The 21,219-nt window shown below is 41.3% G+C and overlaps 1 protein-coding gene across 4 annotated transcripts in view; it reads right to left on the minus strand.

The window, feature by feature from the left end:
* The window catches only part of LOC129824105 (dipeptidyl aminopeptidase-like protein 6), a 169,101-nt gene that overhangs the window by 59,218 nt on the left and 88,664 nt on the right, over window positions 1-21,219 (minus strand). The window contains exon 1 of one of the 4 annotated variants that reach the window (XM_055883446.1): window positions 5,894-6,018. The exons of the other annotated variants lie outside the window; for them this stretch is intronic. Coding sequence (XP_055739421.1) covers window positions 5,894-5,953 — 60 coding nt within the window. The 5' untranslated portion in view covers window positions 5,954-6,018. Of the gene's footprint in view, window positions 1-5,893; window positions 6,019-21,219 lie in introns of those variants that run through there. 4 annotated transcript variants of the gene reach the window in all.

A 21,219-nucleotide genomic window follows, 5' to 3' on the forward strand; every position in this document is an offset into this window, starting at 1 on the left:
GTACCATCAAGGGCCATGCACTGACTGCAAACACAAACATCTAGATACCTCTCATTTTTGACTTCTCAACAACAGAAAAGCACTTCCCAAACACACAGAAACATAGCTTTAATCCTGAGTCATTTCGGAAAGGCATTATTTTCAAAGGAATGCAAGCAGCAGAACCTGTCAAGGCGACAAGACGAAAGATAATTGGTTTATGCATTTTCAACTGTTTGAATGAATTTCCAATTGAAACTTGATCCCAGAGAAAGCACCTGACGTAAAACAAATCTCTTAATATGTTTGCTCAGAGGTGACTATGTAATACGCAGGTGGTCTGTTTGGGCATAATTGAAAGTTGATTGATTTCCAGGATGACCTTTCTAAAGCTAATTGCTCAGTTTGGGGCACAACAAACATAGATGGAGAGGAATCTAGTATGCTCTCTATGGAATGTATAATAACTAGATATGCCTGGTTTATGAGTATGAGATATGCTTTACGGATATGACTGAGACTGCCATGGTGGCCAGAGTGCATCAATACAGCATGACTCATATTCAAAGATCAATAAATAAGTCCTCTGGGTAATTCATCTGTGCAAACGTAGGAAGCAACACACTTCTCAATGAGCGTGGGGGGGATGAAGACATTATAAGGCATCACCTTGAACTAATTGAGAGGAGGTAACAATGAACAAGGTTGGAGACACTTATTATAGTCTTATAAAAGTACAGCTTTAGAAAGAGAAATCTTACAGTTTAAAAGTGAGGCGGCAGATTGCATCAGAATGGCGTCTCGACTTGGATTAAAAGGTATTTTCATCATCTAAACCAAATAGTCATATCATATGTAATAATTTACACATAGGGAATTGTAAAGAACAAAGAGATGACTATGACATTGGGAATTTTGTTAGGATCTTGGCTATGCATCAATGTGTTGTCTGGTCCTTTTGGAGCAGACCTACATTTGTGTGGGACCAAACATGGAAAAATATTCTATGCACATTTCAATGTGAGTGAAAATCGAAGGTGAATAATGTTCTTTGAGAAAAGAGAGACTAGTCTTCAAAGAGTTTACTGAAAACCTTAAGGGTAGGCAGCGTTACATTGTCTTCAGGGGTAACTTTGCCTCAGTAATTACATTCACTATTCTTTTTCAAACGAAAGCCCCTGTGAAACCTGTATCAGACAAGACTACATTCTTCCCAACATCAAAACAGACTGACTGATAGATGGCATGAAGTTGATACTCAAAAGCTTAGGAGTGTATGAGACAGACCCTTGAGGGTTCAATTAGTGAACAGTAAAGCTGAGTGGTTCTACGGCCGTTTTTATATCAATATCAAATCATTTCTGGGTAACAATGAAGTACCTTACTGTGATTATTTTAAATTAAAATGGTCAAAATGCAACAAAAATAGCTTCTTAACAAAGTTCAATTTCTCAAGAAAGATTTGTGCTAGGACTGTCTGGGAGTGGTCATAGTGGGGAGGGGAAATGAGCTGTTATTGGTAGAAAGGTTTGGAACTCTCCTTATTGGTCTATTAACTAATTTACCGCATTGTGGTCACCGTGGAAGGCCAAAACTCCATCCCACCAAAATATGCGGAAATTTCAGGCTCTTTCAAACAGCTCTTACACTAAAAGAGCATTATCATAATTGTAACAATTTCACAGTATTATTCTAACCTTATAATGTGAAAATATATATAAAACAATGGAAATTCACATTTTTGACTGCATTGGGCCTTTAAGGGTAATGTAATCAGGCACTAAAAGGACACCCTATTATAATCATATTTTGTCCATGTGAGTGAATGTATTGCATCCATTCCCAAATACAGAGGAATTAAATCTATTCTTACAGGACAACATAGTGTATATTATATATTGAGATGGTTATCCTTGACCAGCCACCTGTACAGACCAACAGACAAGCAAACAAGCAGAGCAACTGAAGGCACCGAGACAGGCAGCTTTCCCATTTTGGCTAGAGGGAGAAGTTAACCAGCGTCACCATAGAAACAAGGCTAAAAGTCTGGCATAGACCAGGACGATGTCCATTAATAAGAATGAATTCTGCGGCACAACACAACAATTACCAATGTTTCCATCCAAAAACAAGAGAGGGTGTTGTTTGAATTCCAGGGTAATGTAACCACCCTGCCAAGACGAAGTAGCACAGTTTCAGAGGAGAGTAAGTGGGAGGTATAAAGACGTTCTATGCAATACGTTCAATGCCTCTAGTGTATAAGATGAGAAAAGCAAATGTGTGTGTGGCCAAAAGAAAGGGCTTAGACAAGTTGACCTTACTTCGTCTTGGTCTCCAGAATTGCTCATTCTCTGATATGATTTCAGAAACCAAATGCGCCTAGCACCAGTGTTATCTAGCTAGGTACTATTTAGTATTCATGGGAATATTGCCGGTTAGCTGTGAAGCACCGATAGCTGATAAGAGTGCAGGCTATCCAGTGGACCATGAAGCGTTGAGATGTGTCTCTCGTCTAACACCCTTACCTCAGCCACTGCCTCCAAGAATCTGCTCTTATTGAGTTTACTTTTAAATTATTCAAACTTACAGTACTGTCCATAGCCAACAAATAGTTTTTAGAAGTTGTGAGAGATACCAAAAAAAGCAGCAATGTTATTTATATAGCTGAGCAAAGATACAGACTGTACAAAAGGCTATGAAGAAGGCCAGTGTCTGTCCTTGTTGATATGTAAGTACATCTTTTCATATCTTTCACACGTTTATGTCTGAAGATGCACTCTGTGACGATAATGTCATCTTTCATGTTTATTCTAATTAGTAGTTTATACTGTGAGCTAGCTCCCGTTTTCAGTGTCATACAATTTCGGACATTTAGCCTTGTATTTGCATCAGATTATGTCCCCTAGTACTTTGTGTATATGCCCTGTAATTATATAGATGTATGCTATATCGTTTATGCGGTTATTACATTGGATTTAGCTGTTTAGAAGTATTCAAGTTCATTGTACAGTTGAAGCCCTGTACTGAAGATTGCGGTGCTATGCTTTGCAGTATACTGTAAGTGCAGCGGCACCCCTTTGATCTCTAATTAGTGTAGACATGTTGTATGGTGCTGTATTGTCTTTTATAAAACTGGTTGTTTGCATTCTGGATGCTGATTGTACTAGGAACGTTCCATCTGTACTGGATTGGCTATCACAGACACACCTATGACTACTACCAGTTCCATCTGAAAATGATCATTCTTCAACAAGAATATCATGTTTATGTTGCTGTCCGAATCATCTCTTGTATTTATCTAAACTTGCACATTATTTCCCCTTGCTTCTAGCCTAGCATTTAGTTTGGTACTGTCTGCCTGTCCGATATTTCAATTTAGAATTTTGTACCATGCATAAAGTGAATGGTGCCCCGACGAGACAACTTTTTCTTAGCCAGTCAAAACAACGCATCAACGTCACTATCATGGAATATCCAAGTAATAGAATAGAATGCCAATAGAAAAAAAGGTCAAACCCGCGAAAATGCAGGTCAATGTTTGACGTGACTGAGTTAGCTGAAGTTGGTTGGCTAGCTAACTAAGAACGTTATCCAGCCTGGAAGAATGAAATTGTATGAATTGACGTATCAAAATCAAATTTGAATGAATTACATATTTTCATTGTTATTTGAATATGTTGGTAACAGTTTTATAGAAGCAATAAGGCACGCGAGACAGTGCTGTATCATGAATACAATCACCGGTAAATGGGTTGACGGAACAACGCCATTTACTCGTGACTGTATTCATGATACAACACTGCCTCGCGTGCCTTATTGCTTAAGTATAGCATTAAGCCATTATAGCCATGTTATTATTACTTGCATATTGCTTCTAGTATAGTGAATTAGATATTGTATTATGTATATATCTGTCATTCACGAGTGTATCTTTCTTTGTCTCTACTTGCAGACCACGCACACACTCTTAGTTATCACAAGCTGTCAATCAAAGCCTTAAAGTGCCCTGGCACATGTACTACATACAATGTGCTGTGATGTTCCGTGCCTGTACTGTGAATCTTCAGAGTCATTAAACCACCTCTACCGCAATCCTCTGTCCTGTCTGTTCTCTTACCAGCACACGGGAGCTGTCCACCAAAGTCCTCAGTTACACAGCCGAATGGAGAAACATTAGTGATTACATTATTCTATGATATTCAGAAGTCCAACCATTCTTCAGTTCTCAATTGCATTCTCAATTGAGTATTCCAATTGAGAATGCAAACAGCCAATACCATGCCAGCCTGGAGAATTCATTAGAACAGGAGAAGTTTGACCTTTCTCCTGGGTCTTGATTACTGGAATGTTCAGCAAGTGTTGGGTACAACCTCTGAAGAGATAAATACATCCAGAGACTCCCCACACTGACTCACCTTTGAATGATCCAGAAAAAATCGAAAGACTATTAGCAAGACGATCCTTTGACTTCCAATTTTGCATACCGGCAGCCACAGGGAAACCAAGTGAATTGTGTTAAACAATTCAGATATTTATCTTCCAACAACATCTGAGAAACAGAAACTCACCAGAATATTGAGAAGTGAATACAACACTATCTATAGAGGATATTGGAAATTAAGGAACTGTAGATGAATCTCCAGACGGACAGACACTTCATCCTTTCATCCCTTCATCAATCAAACAGTCATATTGAAATGTGATTATGTTCATGTGATGTTCTGTTGAACTACTCAGTACACAAACACCATTTCATGTTAATCCCACCCAGGAACAAATTATCAGTGCAGACACTACAGAAATATCCATTCCAAACTATACAGAGGTCTGGGCTAAAACCAGAATCACTGCAGTTGTTAAGGTCACACACACGCATGTGGCAAGCGCACACACATGCACAAACACACAGAATTATTGCCATTGGTCCTGAAGCACTGTTACTCTGGTATCATGTTGTCTAAAAGCAACACATCGATGATGGTTCTTTATTAGCCTTGACAAGTCCAAGTATATAATATACAGAATTCTCACTCATACATTTCTCTGTATTGACTACTCATACATTTATCTGTATTGACTACTCATACATTTATCTGTATTGACTACTCATACATTTCTCTGTATTGACTACTCATACATTTCTCTGTATTGACTACTCGTATATTTCTCTGTACTGACTACTCATATATTTCTCTGTATTGACTACTCATATATTTCTCTGTATTGACTACTCCTACATTTCTCTGTATTGACTACTCATATATTTCTCTGTATTGACTACTCATACATTTCTCTGTATTGACTACTCATATATTTCTCTGTATTGACTACTCATATATTTCTCTGTATTGACTACTCATATATTTCTCTGTATCTATTTCCATTTCCTCATATTTTTCTACATTAAAATACGAACGAAGTTTAGCTTGACTATGATTTACACCAACTTCCAACAAAACCCTTAACGTTAGGCATGTATGGTCTACAATGTTCCATCCGTGCAAATACGTGAACATAGACATTAGTGAGCAGCAATATATTAACATCAGGTTGAGTAGGATTGTGTTTCTTTATTGTCATTTTTTAAAACATAAATTATGAAAGCTTCAAAAACGATACCCATAGGATTTTATAAAACTCAATATGCAGCGGCAGCCTACTGTGAGAAAAAACAGAGTAAAGCTTTAAAATATTCTGATGTCTGCATGAGAAATCTATTAGGCTATAAACTGTCAGTGAGCAGCGAAAAGGATCGGACCCAAGCCCTCACTGCCAGAGCAAACATCTGTAGCCTATCCTGACCGTGTCTTGAATAAACGGTGCAGTTTCTTTTCTTAAAACGTATTTGAAATAGTATATTAGCAAATTAGTCTATGATTTATGAATAACCCATACGCTAGAATAAAAGCCATACCTGCTCTTCTTGCTTTTGAGTCACTTTCACCGGCGCATTTGGCTCCTTGGGAGAAGTCATGATAACTAACTACAGCAGTGAGATCACAGCTGTCAAGCCCAAACAGACAGGTGCAGAGTGCTGCGAACCGTGCCGCGCTTTCAATTTCAATGGAGAGAGAGAGAGAGAGAGAGAGAGAGAGCGAGAGAGAGAGAGAGAGAGAGAGAGAGAGAGAGAGAGAGAGAGAGAGAGAGAGAGAGAGAGCGAGAGAGAGAGAGAGCTCAAAAACACACCAATCCTCAGAGATGTGACACAGATGACACCCTTTCTTGTCTTTACAGCAATGCAGGAGAAAATTAGTAGAATTCAGTAAACCAATCATCACTGCACCTGACTGCAAACAATAGAATAGCTTCAGTGAGGAGAGATTGACATTTGGTGAGCGGTCGAGCAATTCAGCTTTGCCTCCTTCCTCTTGTGTATCATTATCATCATCATCAGCATCACACCTGTTCTCTGATCACTTCTGGACCAGTGATGCTGTTACTGAATGTGACTGATGAAACTTAGAAGGTAAATAAAACATGTATTTCCAATATCCCCCTGCAGTAATTATATGGGAGATTGATGATGAGGGTAAAAGCGAAATGGTTAGAAGAAAAAAATTAAGATTTCTTAGGTCTTGTTTTGCTGATCTTTTGTCTTACTTTATATGAATAATTCAATATTTTTAATTGAACTTAAGAGTCATCTACACTGTGCAACTAAGGTGTTCTCTGAATGATGCAACTATGCAAATAGGGTTGGAAAGGAAAGCGAAAATTACAAACACAAAAAATACAGGATTCATAAACACCATCATTGCACTTCCTTAAAATCTTTCTAATTTTGTCTCTCTCTTACAATCTTTAATTTATTTTCTGTAACACAATTAAGCCCAACTAATGAGACAATCCTTAATTTTTTATCACGTTGACATTGTTAATTAATGTTGGCTCTGTTCCTTATCCACTCCTCCTCTCCTCGACTCCTCCTCTCCTCCCTCCTAACTCTTCGCAAGTCTTAGGCTAATGAATGTTGAACCACGTTTTGCCCTCTATACTGTCCTGTGGTCCCTGTGCTGCCATTGTGTGCAGGGCCAGTGTCTGTTGCTTCGTGTTGTTTTCCCCATAGTACTCATGGAAGCACACAGTTCTGTCATTCAACCACAGAGCCTAATTTTAGAAGTCTGCCAGCCCAGCCCTCACCTCCTCCCCAATGAGCTGTGAGGACTGAGGAGCCTTCCGCTCTGAGACCTAATGTGTCACAACCTATTCAGCTCACTTTGAGCAGCCAGCACCCCAGCCCTATCGCCAGCACTGAATCACGGGTCTGCATTGTTGGTGAAGTTGGTTAAAGTTTTAAGAATGAGAATATGAGGCCTGAAAGGACCTTTTATTATTATGCTTTGCAGGTTGTTCTTTAACCATTTAAAGTGGTTCCAGTTGTTCATGCAATCATTTAGATCCACAGATTATGAGCCACTGGTGCTACAGAATTGAGTGAGAATTTCAAGAAGTTTAAAAGATTGGACTTTTCTTAACTTTATAAACTACTAATCATGTAGTCCGGTGGTCTGGTAAATAATATTGTGTACTGATTTAATTGATAAACAGCTAATCTATTTGCAGGTTGAGGGAACACATATCCTCACCTCTTGAGAGAGATACCGAAGGTAAGGAGAGCTGAAACCTGAACTACAAAGCGATAACAACAAACATTTATACAGGTCATTTAGTCTAATTAATATGGCCTCCAGTGGGGTTACTGCTGCATTCTGATTAGCCAATATTAATGTTTGTGATGCTGACCATTGACAAAAGGCATTTTTGATAATGATTCAGTGATCTGGTGGTCCCTCTGTTGATGCCCCCATTCAGAGGTCAGAAAGTAATCGACAGTGACCGGTCTAACAAATGGGGCTTAGTTTTGGGAAACGTTATTACTTCTCCTCGTTATTTATTAGCTATGCAGACAACAGCAATGGGTCTTGAATGGATTACACCTCTCAAACCAATCTATAAACATGTGTTTACTCTTCAAGACCTTAGAGAACAAGCTGAATCATCGTAATGATGTTTGTACTAATTACTAAGCAGAGTAGGCACCTCCTCCCGTCTCCTAAAGATAAATATGGTCTTATAAACCATACATGGAAATCTAATTTAACGAGTATCATTTATTTATATATATTCCATTTTTCAGATTTACATATGGGTGGCACCGGAAATCTAACCCTGGTGATGCAAACTGTCAATCAAAGCCTTAAAGTGCCCTAGCCAATGTACTACATACAATGTGCTGTGCTGTTATGTGCCTGTACTGTGAATCTTCAGAGTCATGAAACCACCTCGACCATAATCCTCTGTCTTGTCATCTGTGCCCTTACCAGCACTAGGGAGCGAACACAGAGTAAAACCTAACATAAAGAATATACGGTCCAACTGAGCTATACAGGACCTCATTTATGAAGCACTCACAATAAATACACATAATTAATATCACCATTCTACAGAGCATTCTTCAAATCAAATCAAACTTTATTTGTCACATGCGCCGAATACAACAAGTGTAGACTTTACCTTGAAAAGCTTACTTACAAGCCCTTAACCAACAGTGCAGTTCTTCCACAGTAAGTTGAGTCTGAATACAAAGTGTGTGGCGACGCAGCCCCTTGAGAAACACTGTTGTATAGTAGTACTCCCACATGCAGTATAAATAGTTTCCGTTCCTTCCCATCAGACACTCTGTTTGTACTGGGCTGCCTGCATCTCACTCACTCTGTGGAACGTCTCTGAAAACTCCATAGAGATATCTCTAAAGGGAGATCCCGGTAGTACATCCTGCATGCCTCCTTATTTCTATTAAACTGATGCTCTTCTCACGGTCATGGAAAGCATACTCCCTGTTAATGTAGATTCAGAGCCAATCTCAGCAGAGTGACTGCCTTCTTGCACCAGTCAAATGTGGGGAAATTGTAAACTCGCCCCTCTAGAGAGTAGAGTAAGCCTGACTCAGTGATGGGAGCTTGAAATAGAAACAAACCAATATTAGTGAAGAACTTGTGTCGGCTATGTGTGTGTGTAGGTGATAACTCCATGTATAAACATATTTCCTAGTTCTATAAACATAGTTCGCTCCTAATATTGATTCAAGGAGATGTCATATTTTCAAAATATTGTTGTATTGTGTTTTTTATTTTATTTTATTTTACCTTTATTTAACTAGGCAAGTCAGTTAAGAACAAATTCTTATTTACAATGGCCTCCCGGGTAACAGTGAGTTAACTGCCTCGTTCAGGAGCAGAACAACAGATTTTTACCTTGTCACCTCAGGGATTCGACCCTAACCTAAAGCTCTAACCACTAGGCTACCTACTGCCCCATATTAACGTATTCCCTTTTCCAAACTTGCACTGCCTGAATCAAATCAGTCTTTTTGCAAAGAGAAAACATCAATATGCCTCATAAAATTTGGCTATTGAAATCATAACTAAATAATATTTCATCAGTGTGTGTTTGTTCAAAACGTATTTTAATAACCACATAATAAACCTTTATTTATGGACAATATTGTCATGGAAACTAAGTACACATGTAATGTGTAGTGAAAAAGGTAACCTTGAGCTACTCCGGAACTAGTCTAGTTAATATCTGCGTTTTCATAAAGCATACGGTAAAAGCAGAACGATAGGATTGTTAACCCTGGCAGCACAGCCAGCCAGGTAAGACAACGGTGAGAACTGGGAAACTTCAGATAACGCTGAAATGTGTGGATATTTTAACTGACGGGGCCATACTTCAGTGACACCAAAGGTAAGATGACAGGAGAGGTATCTCAACATTTCAGCCCCACCATGAACAATCAGTGATGGACAGCAGTTTTCAGAACCAAAAAAATTGTAAACTGTGGACAGCTCCCATTGACAATTTCAGCACCACATGAGATGGACAGCTTAATTGACAGATTTCAGCACCACATGAGATGGACAGCAAACGCACCGCTTCACTGGCAGCAGTGGAAGGTTTCAGCAGATCAGTGCAAGGTATGCTGTGGAACTAGCTCCTTCTATAGCTCCTCAAATCAATCAAACATAGCTTGTCATAACCTAACAGCTATACTCATAATCTGTTTGACATCTGTAGCATACACTATGCAGCATACACTATTTCAAACAGGTTGTTGCTTAACAAATGTACAAAATGGTAAATAGATCAAAATGAATAAATCCCATAATTAGGGAAGAATTCAGAATACTGCAGTGACACAATGCAAGGTGTGTATAAGACTTAAAACTTCTCTCTCGTCACCCTGTTTTCTGTTACTTCCATTAATACATGCCCTCTAGTCATTCACTGAGGCACCGAAACACTGCTAAAAGATAAAGCAAATGGATCCTGAATATTCAGTTTCCCAATCATTACCTACAATTTATTTGGAACCACATTGCTTTACGGACAGAGGGATGTGGTTGCATTTGGACCATAAACACTGTGCATTAAAAACAAAACACTGCTGATACAGTGGAGTGGGCTAGACAACAACAGACAGGCCGAGCCAAACGATAGCAGAGCCTCAGACACAGTGACGGGTGGAGGGATTGATTATCACAGCCTAGGTAGGTGCCTGGCAACATCTATCTTCATCCTCCAGCAGACAGGGGGGAACAACAACAGAACAGACATTCACATTTAATTGGAGAAATCTAACAATGATGGGTCAGGGGAGGCCAGGGGAGACTTTTCTAGCCGTTTGAAAATGAAAATACCATTAGGCATCTAAGCATGCATACACAATGGCTGTCTGGAGCTACATTTTGGTTGATTTATTCCTATTATGTTTCCTCTTCGTCCAAGAACTAAATTATAGCAGTGGTCCTAACACTAGAACCTTCATATTGTGTTGACCAGCATGTCAGTCCATGATCAGTCAATCCACAGTGCTGCCCCAGCATGTCAGTCCATGATCAGTCAATCCACAGTGCTGCCCAGCATGTCAGTCCATGATCAGTCAATCCACAGTGCTGCCCCATCATGTCAGTCCATGATCAGTCAATCCACAGTGCTGCCCCAGCATGTCAGTCCATGATCAGTCAATCCACAGTGCTGCCCCAGCATGTCAGTCCATGATCAGTCAATCCACAGTGCTGCCCCAGCATGTCAGTCCATGATCAGTCAATCCACAGTGCTGCCCCAGCATGTCAGTCCATGATCAGTCAATCCACAGTGCTGCCCCATCATGTCAGTCCATGATCAGTCAATCCACAGTGCTGCCCCAGCATGTCAGTCCATGATCAGTCAATCCACAGTGCTGCCCCATCATGTCAGTCCATGATCAGTCAATCCACAGTGTTGCCCCATCATGTATGCTAGCTCCGTCCTGTGATCACCAAGGGAAGCCACACACTTGCATGTTGGTCAGCAGCCATTAACAAACGTATGATCATTTAATGATCCAATCTACATAGTGGAGATACATTACCACTTATTCATGACACAGGCAGTTCAGCTATTGATGCAGAAACAGACATACTACGGTAATATCCCATAAAGAGCAGGATTACAGTAAGAGTCCCTGGTTGAAAGTGTTTCCACTTCACATTTACAATAGAAATGTATTCACCTCATGCATGACCTGCATTCAAATGATATGATCTGACTAAAGTGGGCGATCTAAACACGTAAGGATGGGAATTGGATGGTCATTACTGATTAGCAATGTGTCTGGAAGTTCCTGTCGGTCACGTGAACTGATGGAGTTGGTGGTTACTTCTAGAGAATAAAGCCACGTAGCTCCTGTACGGTGCCTCTGTCTGGTCTTAACTTTCCTAGAGTTGATAGGGATAAAACTGTCTAGACTGATGTTACATAAAGAGCCATGTCACCGTGGTAACTGATGACCAGCTGTACAGGGTCATTAAAGAGACAGACAGAGCAGGGAGTGTGCGGGGGAGAGGAGATAAAGGCCATGCCAGCGGTGTGATAGCTGGTCATTATCCTCATCTGCGCTCCTCACTCCACTGACATCACAGTCCAAAGGGTATCTCTACCCCCGCACACTGACCTGTACCCCCCGCACACTGACCTGTACCCCCCGCACACTGACCTGTACCCCCGCACACTGACCTGTACCCCCCGCACACTGACCTGTACCCCCGCACACTGACCTGTACCCCCGCACACTGACCTGTACCCCCCGCACACTGACCTGTACCCCCGCACACTGAACTGTACCCCCCGCACACTGACCTGTACCCCCCGCACACTGACCTGTACCCCCGCACACTGACCTGTACCCCCGCACACTGAACTGTACCCCCCGCACACTGACCTGTACCCCCCGCACACTGACCTGTACCCCCGCACACTGACCTGTACCCCCCGCACACTGACCTGTACCCCCGCACACTGACCTGTACCCCCCGCACACTGACCTGTACCCCCCGCACACTGACCTGTACCCCCGCACACTGACCTGTACCCCCCGCACACTGACCTGTACCCCCCGCACACTGACCTGTACCCCCCGCACACTGACCTGTACCCCCCGCACACTGACCTGTACCCCCCGCACACTGACCTGTACCCCCGCACACTGACCTGTACCCCCCGCACACTGACCTGTACCCCCGCACACTGACCTGTACCCCCGCACACTGACCTGTACCCCCCGCACACTGACCTGTACCCCCCGCACACTGACCTGTACCCCCCGCACACTGACCTGTACCCCCCGCACACTGACCTGTACCCCCCGCACACTAACCTGTACCCCCCGCACACTGACCTGTACCCCCCGCACACTGACCTGTACCCCCCGCACACTGACCTGTAACCCCCGCACACTGACCTGTACCCCCCGCACACTGACCTGTACCCCCCGCACACTGACCTGTACCCCCCGCACACTGACCTGTACCCCCCGCACACTGACCTGTACCCCCCGCACACTGACCTGTACCCCCCGCACACTGACCTGTACCCCCGCACACTGACCTGTACCCCCGCACACTGACCTGTACCCCCCGCACACTGACCTGTACCCCCGCACACTGAACTGTACCCCCCGCACACTGACCTGTACCCCCGCACATTGACTCGGTACCGGTACCCCTTGTATATAGCCTCGTTATTATTACTTTATTGTGTTACTTTTTATTTTATATTTTTTACTTTAGTTTAATATAACTCTATTTCTTGAACTGCATTGTTGGTTAAGGGCTTGTAAGTAAGCATTTCACGGTAAGTTCTACACCTGTTGTATTCGGTGGATGTGACAAATAACATTTGATTTGATTTGATCGGTCTTATACAATCCAGGTTGCAGACAACAACCACTTTAAACCATCTATGGCCAAACACACTATGCACTTTCTGTGACAGAAACAGCGTTGAGGGCTATCTTAAAGGACAGATTAGACCTATTAGCTTGTATGTTAAAGGTGTGTGTGTGCGTGGATGTTTGTACTCATGCTCATGGACAAAATAATTGCTGTATAAAGAACTCACCAACTCAATGCACAACTGCAGCCCACTCATGTAACACACAGAGTGTGCCTTCAAGCATTCCCTGAATTAGACCCTGTGGATCAATGAGGTAGTTGTGAAGCGTCTCAAGGTTCCGATGCTGTGGCTGCAGGAAAAAAGAACTGGTTCCCACGGTAACCACCAGACTAGGCCAGTCGTCTGACAAATCCAGGCATAGTTGACAGTCTGTCACGTTCCCTACGCCCTTTGGCGTCACTCCATCTGGCCGTCACTGACCGCCCCCTCGCCCGACCTTCCCTGGCTGTATGGATTTTCACACCGCGCACCTTCACTTTACAATTGGCAGCACGCAAAACACCCTCCTGAGCTGCCGCTCCATTCCAATTTACCATGTGCATATTAGCAGAGTGAAAGCACTGAGCAGCTCCATATCCCATCCACAGCTCTTCTGTTCTACACCTTGGCAGGGGTATACCGGTACCCCCTGCATATATCCTCATTATTGTTCTTTTATTGTGTTATTTTTTTACTTTAGTTTATTTGGTAAATTATTTCTTAACTCTTTCTTGAACTGCATTGTTGGTTAGGGGCTTGTAAGTAAGCATTTCACGGTAAGGTCTACACTTGTTGTATTCAGCGCGTGTGACAAATAAAGTTTGATTTGATTTTAAAGTCTGAGAGTGTCACGTTCTGACCTTAGTTCCTTTGTTTTGTCTTTTGTTTTAGTATGGTCAGGGCGTTAGTTGGGTGTTGTCTATGTTATTTTTTCTATGATTTTCTATTTCTGTGTTTGGCCTGATATGGTTCTCAATCAGAGGCAGCGGTCTATCGTTGTCCCTGATTGGGAACCATATTTAGGCAGCCTGTTTTCTGTTGGGTTTTGTGGGTGGTTATTTTCAGTCTTTGTGTGTCTGCAGCAGACAGAACTGTTTTCGGTTGTTTCTTTGTTGTTTTGTTATTCAGTGTTCAGTTTGGATTATTATTAAATATCATGAACACTTACCACGCTGCACCTTGGTCCTCACCTTCTTCCACCGACGACAGCCGTTACAGAGAGAGAACGTTAAACTAGCGAGATGGGGGAGGATGGGGGAGGATTGGCAGAGTTCATCACAGTTAATCTGTATTCTAAAAGGCCGTCCATTCAGTGCTGTAAAAACATGCAGTTCCATCTGTCATGTAATAATGAGAGGGAGAGAAGTTTCGAAAAGAGAGTTTGAGTAGGCGCCTTTCTCATCGCTCAGTAATTACAGAAAGGTAATTAACAAGTCTGTGGCTCCTTCATCAAGCTCATTATCTCATTTTTACCATCAGGGGCATTTCGCAGGGAAATCATTAATCTGCCACGAATGTCTGTGTCTCAGACACTCATATGTGCATGCACACACAGTCACATACGTGTATATACAGTACACGCGCACAGACAGTATGTGCGCACACAAGTATGTACTGGCGCACACATACACGCACGCAAAATGCACACATACATGCAAACAAACACACGCACAGTGCTAATATCCAATGGTCATTTCATTGAGTAGATTTTTTGTCACCTTATGTGTAATTGCATGACTTTTTGTACAGTAGGCCTATATGAGAGTTTGATGTGAGAGTGCCTTTAGGTACAAAGCAACTTTTACAAAGCTTTGTGTGTGTTCAGTTGTGGAGTGAAACATTTTGGTCTGATGATTGCAGATTTACACTGTTACAGAGGGCTCTGCTCACCCAACACAGGCTTGGAGCCCGACTGCATAATCTCTCACTGGTTTTGTTTACTTATGTTATGACTCCAGTGATGGCTCCTTCGTCTCGTGCTTCTCTCCTATCCTCACCTAGCGTGGGGAAAGCCAGGAGCAGACAGAGAAATGTGCCATCTCTTCCATCTCAGTTATGAATATTTCATCAAATAAACGTTTGTGGAATAGTTAAGTTACAAGGGAAAAAGACCCAAGAGGACCTCTTAGCAATTTACTTCAAAGTAATCAAGAAATAAACAGTTGTTGTTATGTCCAAATGGGTATTAAGGGTATTAACCAAAACAGTTCAATCAAATTGAAGGCAATCAAACTCTTAAACTCAAATCTGGACAGAAGAAACATCACTAAATCACTGTAGCTTTAATGTTGAGTGCATTAAAAGCAAAGAAGAGGTTTTCCAAATAACATGAAGCAAGAAGCAAAACAAGAAGCAAAACACCAAGAATTCCAAAGACACCTGGGGCCTGTTCAGCATGGTGCAACGTTACAAAACGGTCAGATAGAAATGTACTGTGTAGAACACATATGTTTGTCTTTCAGGTAGAATAGTGAATCGTGTCGGTCAGCTTAAAGGGCCATTAACCCATCTGCTGTTATAGTGACATAAACCAGACTTATGGGCCTCATCAACTTTATTCCTCCCCATCAACTGCTTACAATAGTGCCGTAAAACATGAATGAAGCCAAAGGACCTTTAAAATCAAAGCTATTTATTGGCAAGTAGTTTCCATGGTAATCTAGCATGGAGTGAGCACAACAACAGCAATAAAATATGAATGAATAGTAACAGGGGGCTTTGCAGAGGCAGGTCAAGGATATAATACATTATCTACAGCAGAAAAACATTGCCTGTCAAACGTAGCATTCCAAACCTGACAATAACCATAGGAGTTGTCAAGACAGCACAAACAGATCTCGGACCAGGCTAAAAGAACGTGCAGCACTTCAGGAATAAGATGAAATCCAGGTGAGACTCAAGGAGCAGAAAGTTCTTGATCAATCTTAAAACACAAGTTAACAGAGCCTGGTTCGTGTCTGTATGTGAGGGGAAATGAAGCTAAATATATCCTGGGGCAGAGTCAAGGGCATGACGAAGAATATATCCATATAAAATGTCCTCCGTAATTACTGTTCAACGAGAGGAAGGAGCATGGTCAAGGATTACCATAGAACCCAACATAGGGTTGGGCATAAAGGAGAATCGGTGTAGGAAAATTCAACAGTGTAGACTAAGTATTATATCAGATTTAATCCTTTAAAAAAAAGTATTAACTCTGTGTGAAGTTTTGAGAGCCTCTCTCACATTCATACTCAGCTCTCTCTCATTCAGTCAGGGGAGCAACTTTGGTTTTAGAAGTGGAGGGGACAAATATATATATATATATATATATATATATATATATATATATAGTGGGGGAAAAAAGTATTTAGTCAGCCACCAATTGTGCAAGTTCTCCCACTTAAAAAGATGAGAGAGGCCTGTTTTCATCATAGGTACACTTCAACTATGACAGACAAAATGAGAAAAAAAAATCCAGAAAATCACATTGTAGGATTTTTAATGAATTTATTTGCAAATTATGGTGGAAAATAAGTATTTGGTCACCTACAAACAAGCAAGATTTCTGGCTCTCACAGACCTGTAACTTCTTCTTTAAGAGGCTCCTCTGTCCTCCACTCCACTCGGCACCTGTTTGAACTTGTTATCAGTATAAAAGACACCTTTCCACAACCTCAAACAGTCACACTCCAAACTCCACTATGGCCAAGACCAAAGAGCTGTCAAAGGACACCAGAAACACAAAGAAAATAAAATATAGCACAGAGCTATATTAACATGAGGTGATCAAAATGACAGAGGATACAGTCTCCATACATGAGTCCTCACCGCACCTTGTTGGCCTGAGGTTGGCCAGCCTAGTTTGGCCAATCGCCTGCTGACTTTCATATCTGCACAGGACTGGTAGTGTATGTCGAGGAGCAGCCAATAGTTTTACAGTTTGGTCAGGTACAGTTGAATCACAAATGAGGCAATATGTGGTCCATGCACTCTGGCAAAATATGGAGCAGCTCTTAGCACCAAGAGACCTTCATTGGAATAGTAATACAATATTAATCAGGCGAAAGCAGTAGACTAAGCATTGTAAATGTATTAGGATATGCATGAGAGGATTTCCAATGGTTGAAAAAAACTAAATGGTATTACAAAGGATGAGAAGGTCTAATTCACTTGGAGTCATAATAAACATAAAGCTTTACTACCTACTTTGAACTTGGGTGTCTATATTATTCTCTAATCATTACTCCAAATATTCTGGTTTGCAACAAAAACAAGAGTTGTTATTGGACAGATTCAGGTAGGTCCCTCTCTGTTTGCTGAATCTGTCCAATTGAAACACTGGGAATGTTTTGCAACTGTTTGGAGTAATGATTATACCCCTGCTGACTTTGCATGTTAAGGTATTATCGAAGAGAAGCACATTACAGAAACGTGATTGTTAACCACAACTTATACCCATGGACAAGGTCCATTATGATACACTGTACATTACTACCCACTTAATGGATCCTTCGCTGTAAGTGTCCTTTGGGGAATTTCAAAACTGTAAAACTATATTTGTGAGAAGGCTGGGGGCTCTGAAATGTCCCCACTCTGTCTCTTCTAGCTTATATGGCAGGGCATTTTTCAAATAAAAACAAGTTTTTCTAATGGTAAACATCAGGTAAGAATTGTTCTTAGTACTGTTTTTCTTTTCAAGCAAAGAAGATTATTTGGACAACATAACCACTCCTTTTATGCTAGCTTCTCTATACAATACATTTGTGCCCACCTAGCTTTGAATTTCAGCAATAAGGCCATCTGTATTGCTACAACAGTAAATACCCAGCCCCTATTATCTCGGCTGGGGAAGCATTGTTTTTAATTACTGTGCAACTTGTTTCTGGAATGTGCAGCAGAATTGTTTACATTCCATTTATTTTATGTGCAATAAAATAGAGAGAAGTGTACCAAAGCTCATTTGTTGGAGAACCATATCTCTTCAAAGTGAGAATGAACAAACACCTGAAAGGTTTGAATGAGGGAAGAGGATAGATCACGCTGACAAATGTCTCAACTATCTGAGACAGTTAATAGCAAGTCATAACACCCATACTTCAACCAATATACTAACAATCTTGGTAATACATCAAGCTAACACAAAATCAGGCCAACATTATGTTCCCAAATCCAATCAAATCCATCTACAAAGCCCTAAATATCAGAGAAATAAAAATCTAGGAACATCAAAGTTATCAAAGCTATAAATTCACACCAAGAACAAATGTACAAGTAGAGAGGCCAAACTCACCTTCCACACTCTTTCCACTCTGGATAACTTGCGAGTTTTCATTCCAAGTGTTAGGAAGGGCTGTTAGCATGAGCCAGAGACTGAGCAGAGTGATATGGACTGGCTGAGTGAAGCTGAGTCAAGATCTGTCCATAGTGGAGACACACCTTAGCCCATCATGGTGAGAGCCTTCATACACTCAGCGATTCAGCATAAAATCCCCAAGCCTCACATTAAAAAACTGAGTGTGTGTGTGTGTGTGTGTGTGTGTGTGTGTGTGTGTGTGTGTGTGTGTGTGTGTGTGTGTGTGTGTGTGTGTGTGTGTGTGTGTGTGTGTGTGTGTGTGTGTGTGTGTGTGTGTGTGCATAAGTGTGTGTGTGTGCTAGAGAGTATGTTTGTATTCAGTCCAGCTTAGCTCAGCAAGACACCGAGACACAGCCCTCATTTCTCAAGTGTAGACAAGCGTCATCGTAAGGACCCCCTGTTGAGCTAGCCAACAGCGGCTAGAATGTGACAGCCGTCCTATCAAACTAAAGCAGGTCAGGTCAGTATACAGAGGGACTCTACAGTATAAGATAGAACTAGCTGTCTGACGGCTATGAATGGCCACACACACACACACACACACACACACACACACACACACACACACACACACACACACACACACACACACACACACACACACACACACACACACACAACACAACACAACACAACACAACACAACACAACACAACACAACACACACACACACACACACACACACACACACACACACACACACACACAATGCTGAAACACAACACTATGGGAGTCTATGGGACATAGCCAGCCAGCCAGCCCAGCAGCCATGCAGGCTCTCAGCTCAGCATCATCTCTTTCACAACAATCAGCACTAAGTCACTTACCAGGGCCATTATCTCACTCTCCCCATTCAGCCAAGATCAGCATAACACTCCACACCACACCACACAGCAACAGCCCAACCACTTTACAGCTGCTCTATACCCTCTGTGGGCTGGGATGTTTATCCTTTCTGCTTACGTGTCTCTCTCCTTCTCATCTACCAGGGGGAATTCACCCGAACTCCGGGGTCGGCCGTCTCGCACTCACCGTTTATGAATGCAATTAAATAATGGTCCATACTGAGCTAGGTTTAGCTAGGCTCAGTGGTGGCTGTTTGTGTCTGAATGGGTTTAATAGAAATGCATTGGTACTGTATTGTCAGAATAGTTGTACATCCTGTACAAGGTAGAATAGGACGACTAGTCTTTCTCAATCACCACGGATTACCAACACAACACTGTGATTGCTATCAGTCCGAATAAAAATGTAACTTTCCCCTTGTAAGAGTCTGACATGTTCTGATATGTTACTTTATTCTTTATGAGTGTATTTAGCATTTAGTGAAGTAAGGATTCATCCAGACATGATATAACTGTTCACTTCAAATTAGAGTAGTGAAACGGCTCTACTCACTAAAGAGTTGTTTCACACTGAGACTCGACAGTCCTCTGGTCCATGCACCGCTCCATTACCCACACACTAACTTGCCAGTTGTTCACAACCAATGTTCCCTCTAATTTCTTGGGCACTTAGCAAATTTCAGGTCTGCTGAGCGCAAACTGAAACATTGTTAAAATTCTGTGCAACTTCCAGGGAATGTTTACTGTGAACACTAAGGCTGTACCTGCTTTAAGTTATAGTTTCAGACAGTGGGCAAGTGGGCTACTGTGGCTATTTAATCATAATGTAGGACTACCAGAGTGGCCTAGCATCAAAAACAATGGAGAAAATGCATTTCATAACATTATAACATGGAAATAGCTGTTCTATCATTCAGCCTACAGTAGCAGCCAATGTGTGGTGTTCAATGTACGCCTACATTACATGCGACTTTTGAAAAAAACATACCATGCTTGACATTAACCTGTTTATCCACTTGTCCTTCAAACAAGGAGGTGACTGGACATTGTGTTGTTTGATGCAAGAATCCACTTTACAAAATACATTCATTATTTCCATACCATTACTACAGAGAATCAAAGTATGCTACCAAATCAAATCAAAAAAGAATTGTCACATACACATGGTTAGCAGATGTTAAACAATGTCACATTTATATGTTTACATACCCTACATTACTCATCTCATATGTATATACTGTACTCTATACCATCCACTGCATCTTGCCATCTTGATGTAATGTATCACTAGCCACTTTAAACAATGCCACTTTATGTTTATATACCCTACATTACTCATCTCATATGTATATGTATATACTGTACTCTATACCATCCACTGCATCTTGCCATCTTGATGTAATACATGTATCACTAGTCACTTTAAACAATGCCACTTTTATATGTATACATACCCTACATTACTCATCTCATATGTATATACTGTACTCTATACCATCCACTGCATCTTGCCTATGCCGTTCTATACCATCACTCATTCATATATTTTTATGTACATATTCTTATTCATTCCTTTACACTTGTGTGTATAGGTAGTTGTTGTGAAATTGTTAGGTTAGATTACTCGTTGGATATTACTGCATTGTTGGAACTAGAAGCACAAGCATTACACTACACTCACATTAAAGTGGCTAGTGATACATTACATCAAGATGGCAAGATGCAGTAGATGGTATAGAGTACAGTATATACATATGAGATGAGTAATGTAGGGTATGTAAACATTATATGAAGTGGCATTGTTTA

Source organism: Salvelinus fontinalis, chromosome 26, assembly GCF_029448725.1.
Source record: "Salvelinus fontinalis isolate EN_2023a chromosome 26, ASM2944872v1, whole genome shotgun sequence".
NCBI classification, from domain to species: domain Eukaryota; kingdom Metazoa; phylum Chordata; class Actinopteri; order Salmoniformes; family Salmonidae; genus Salvelinus; species Salvelinus fontinalis.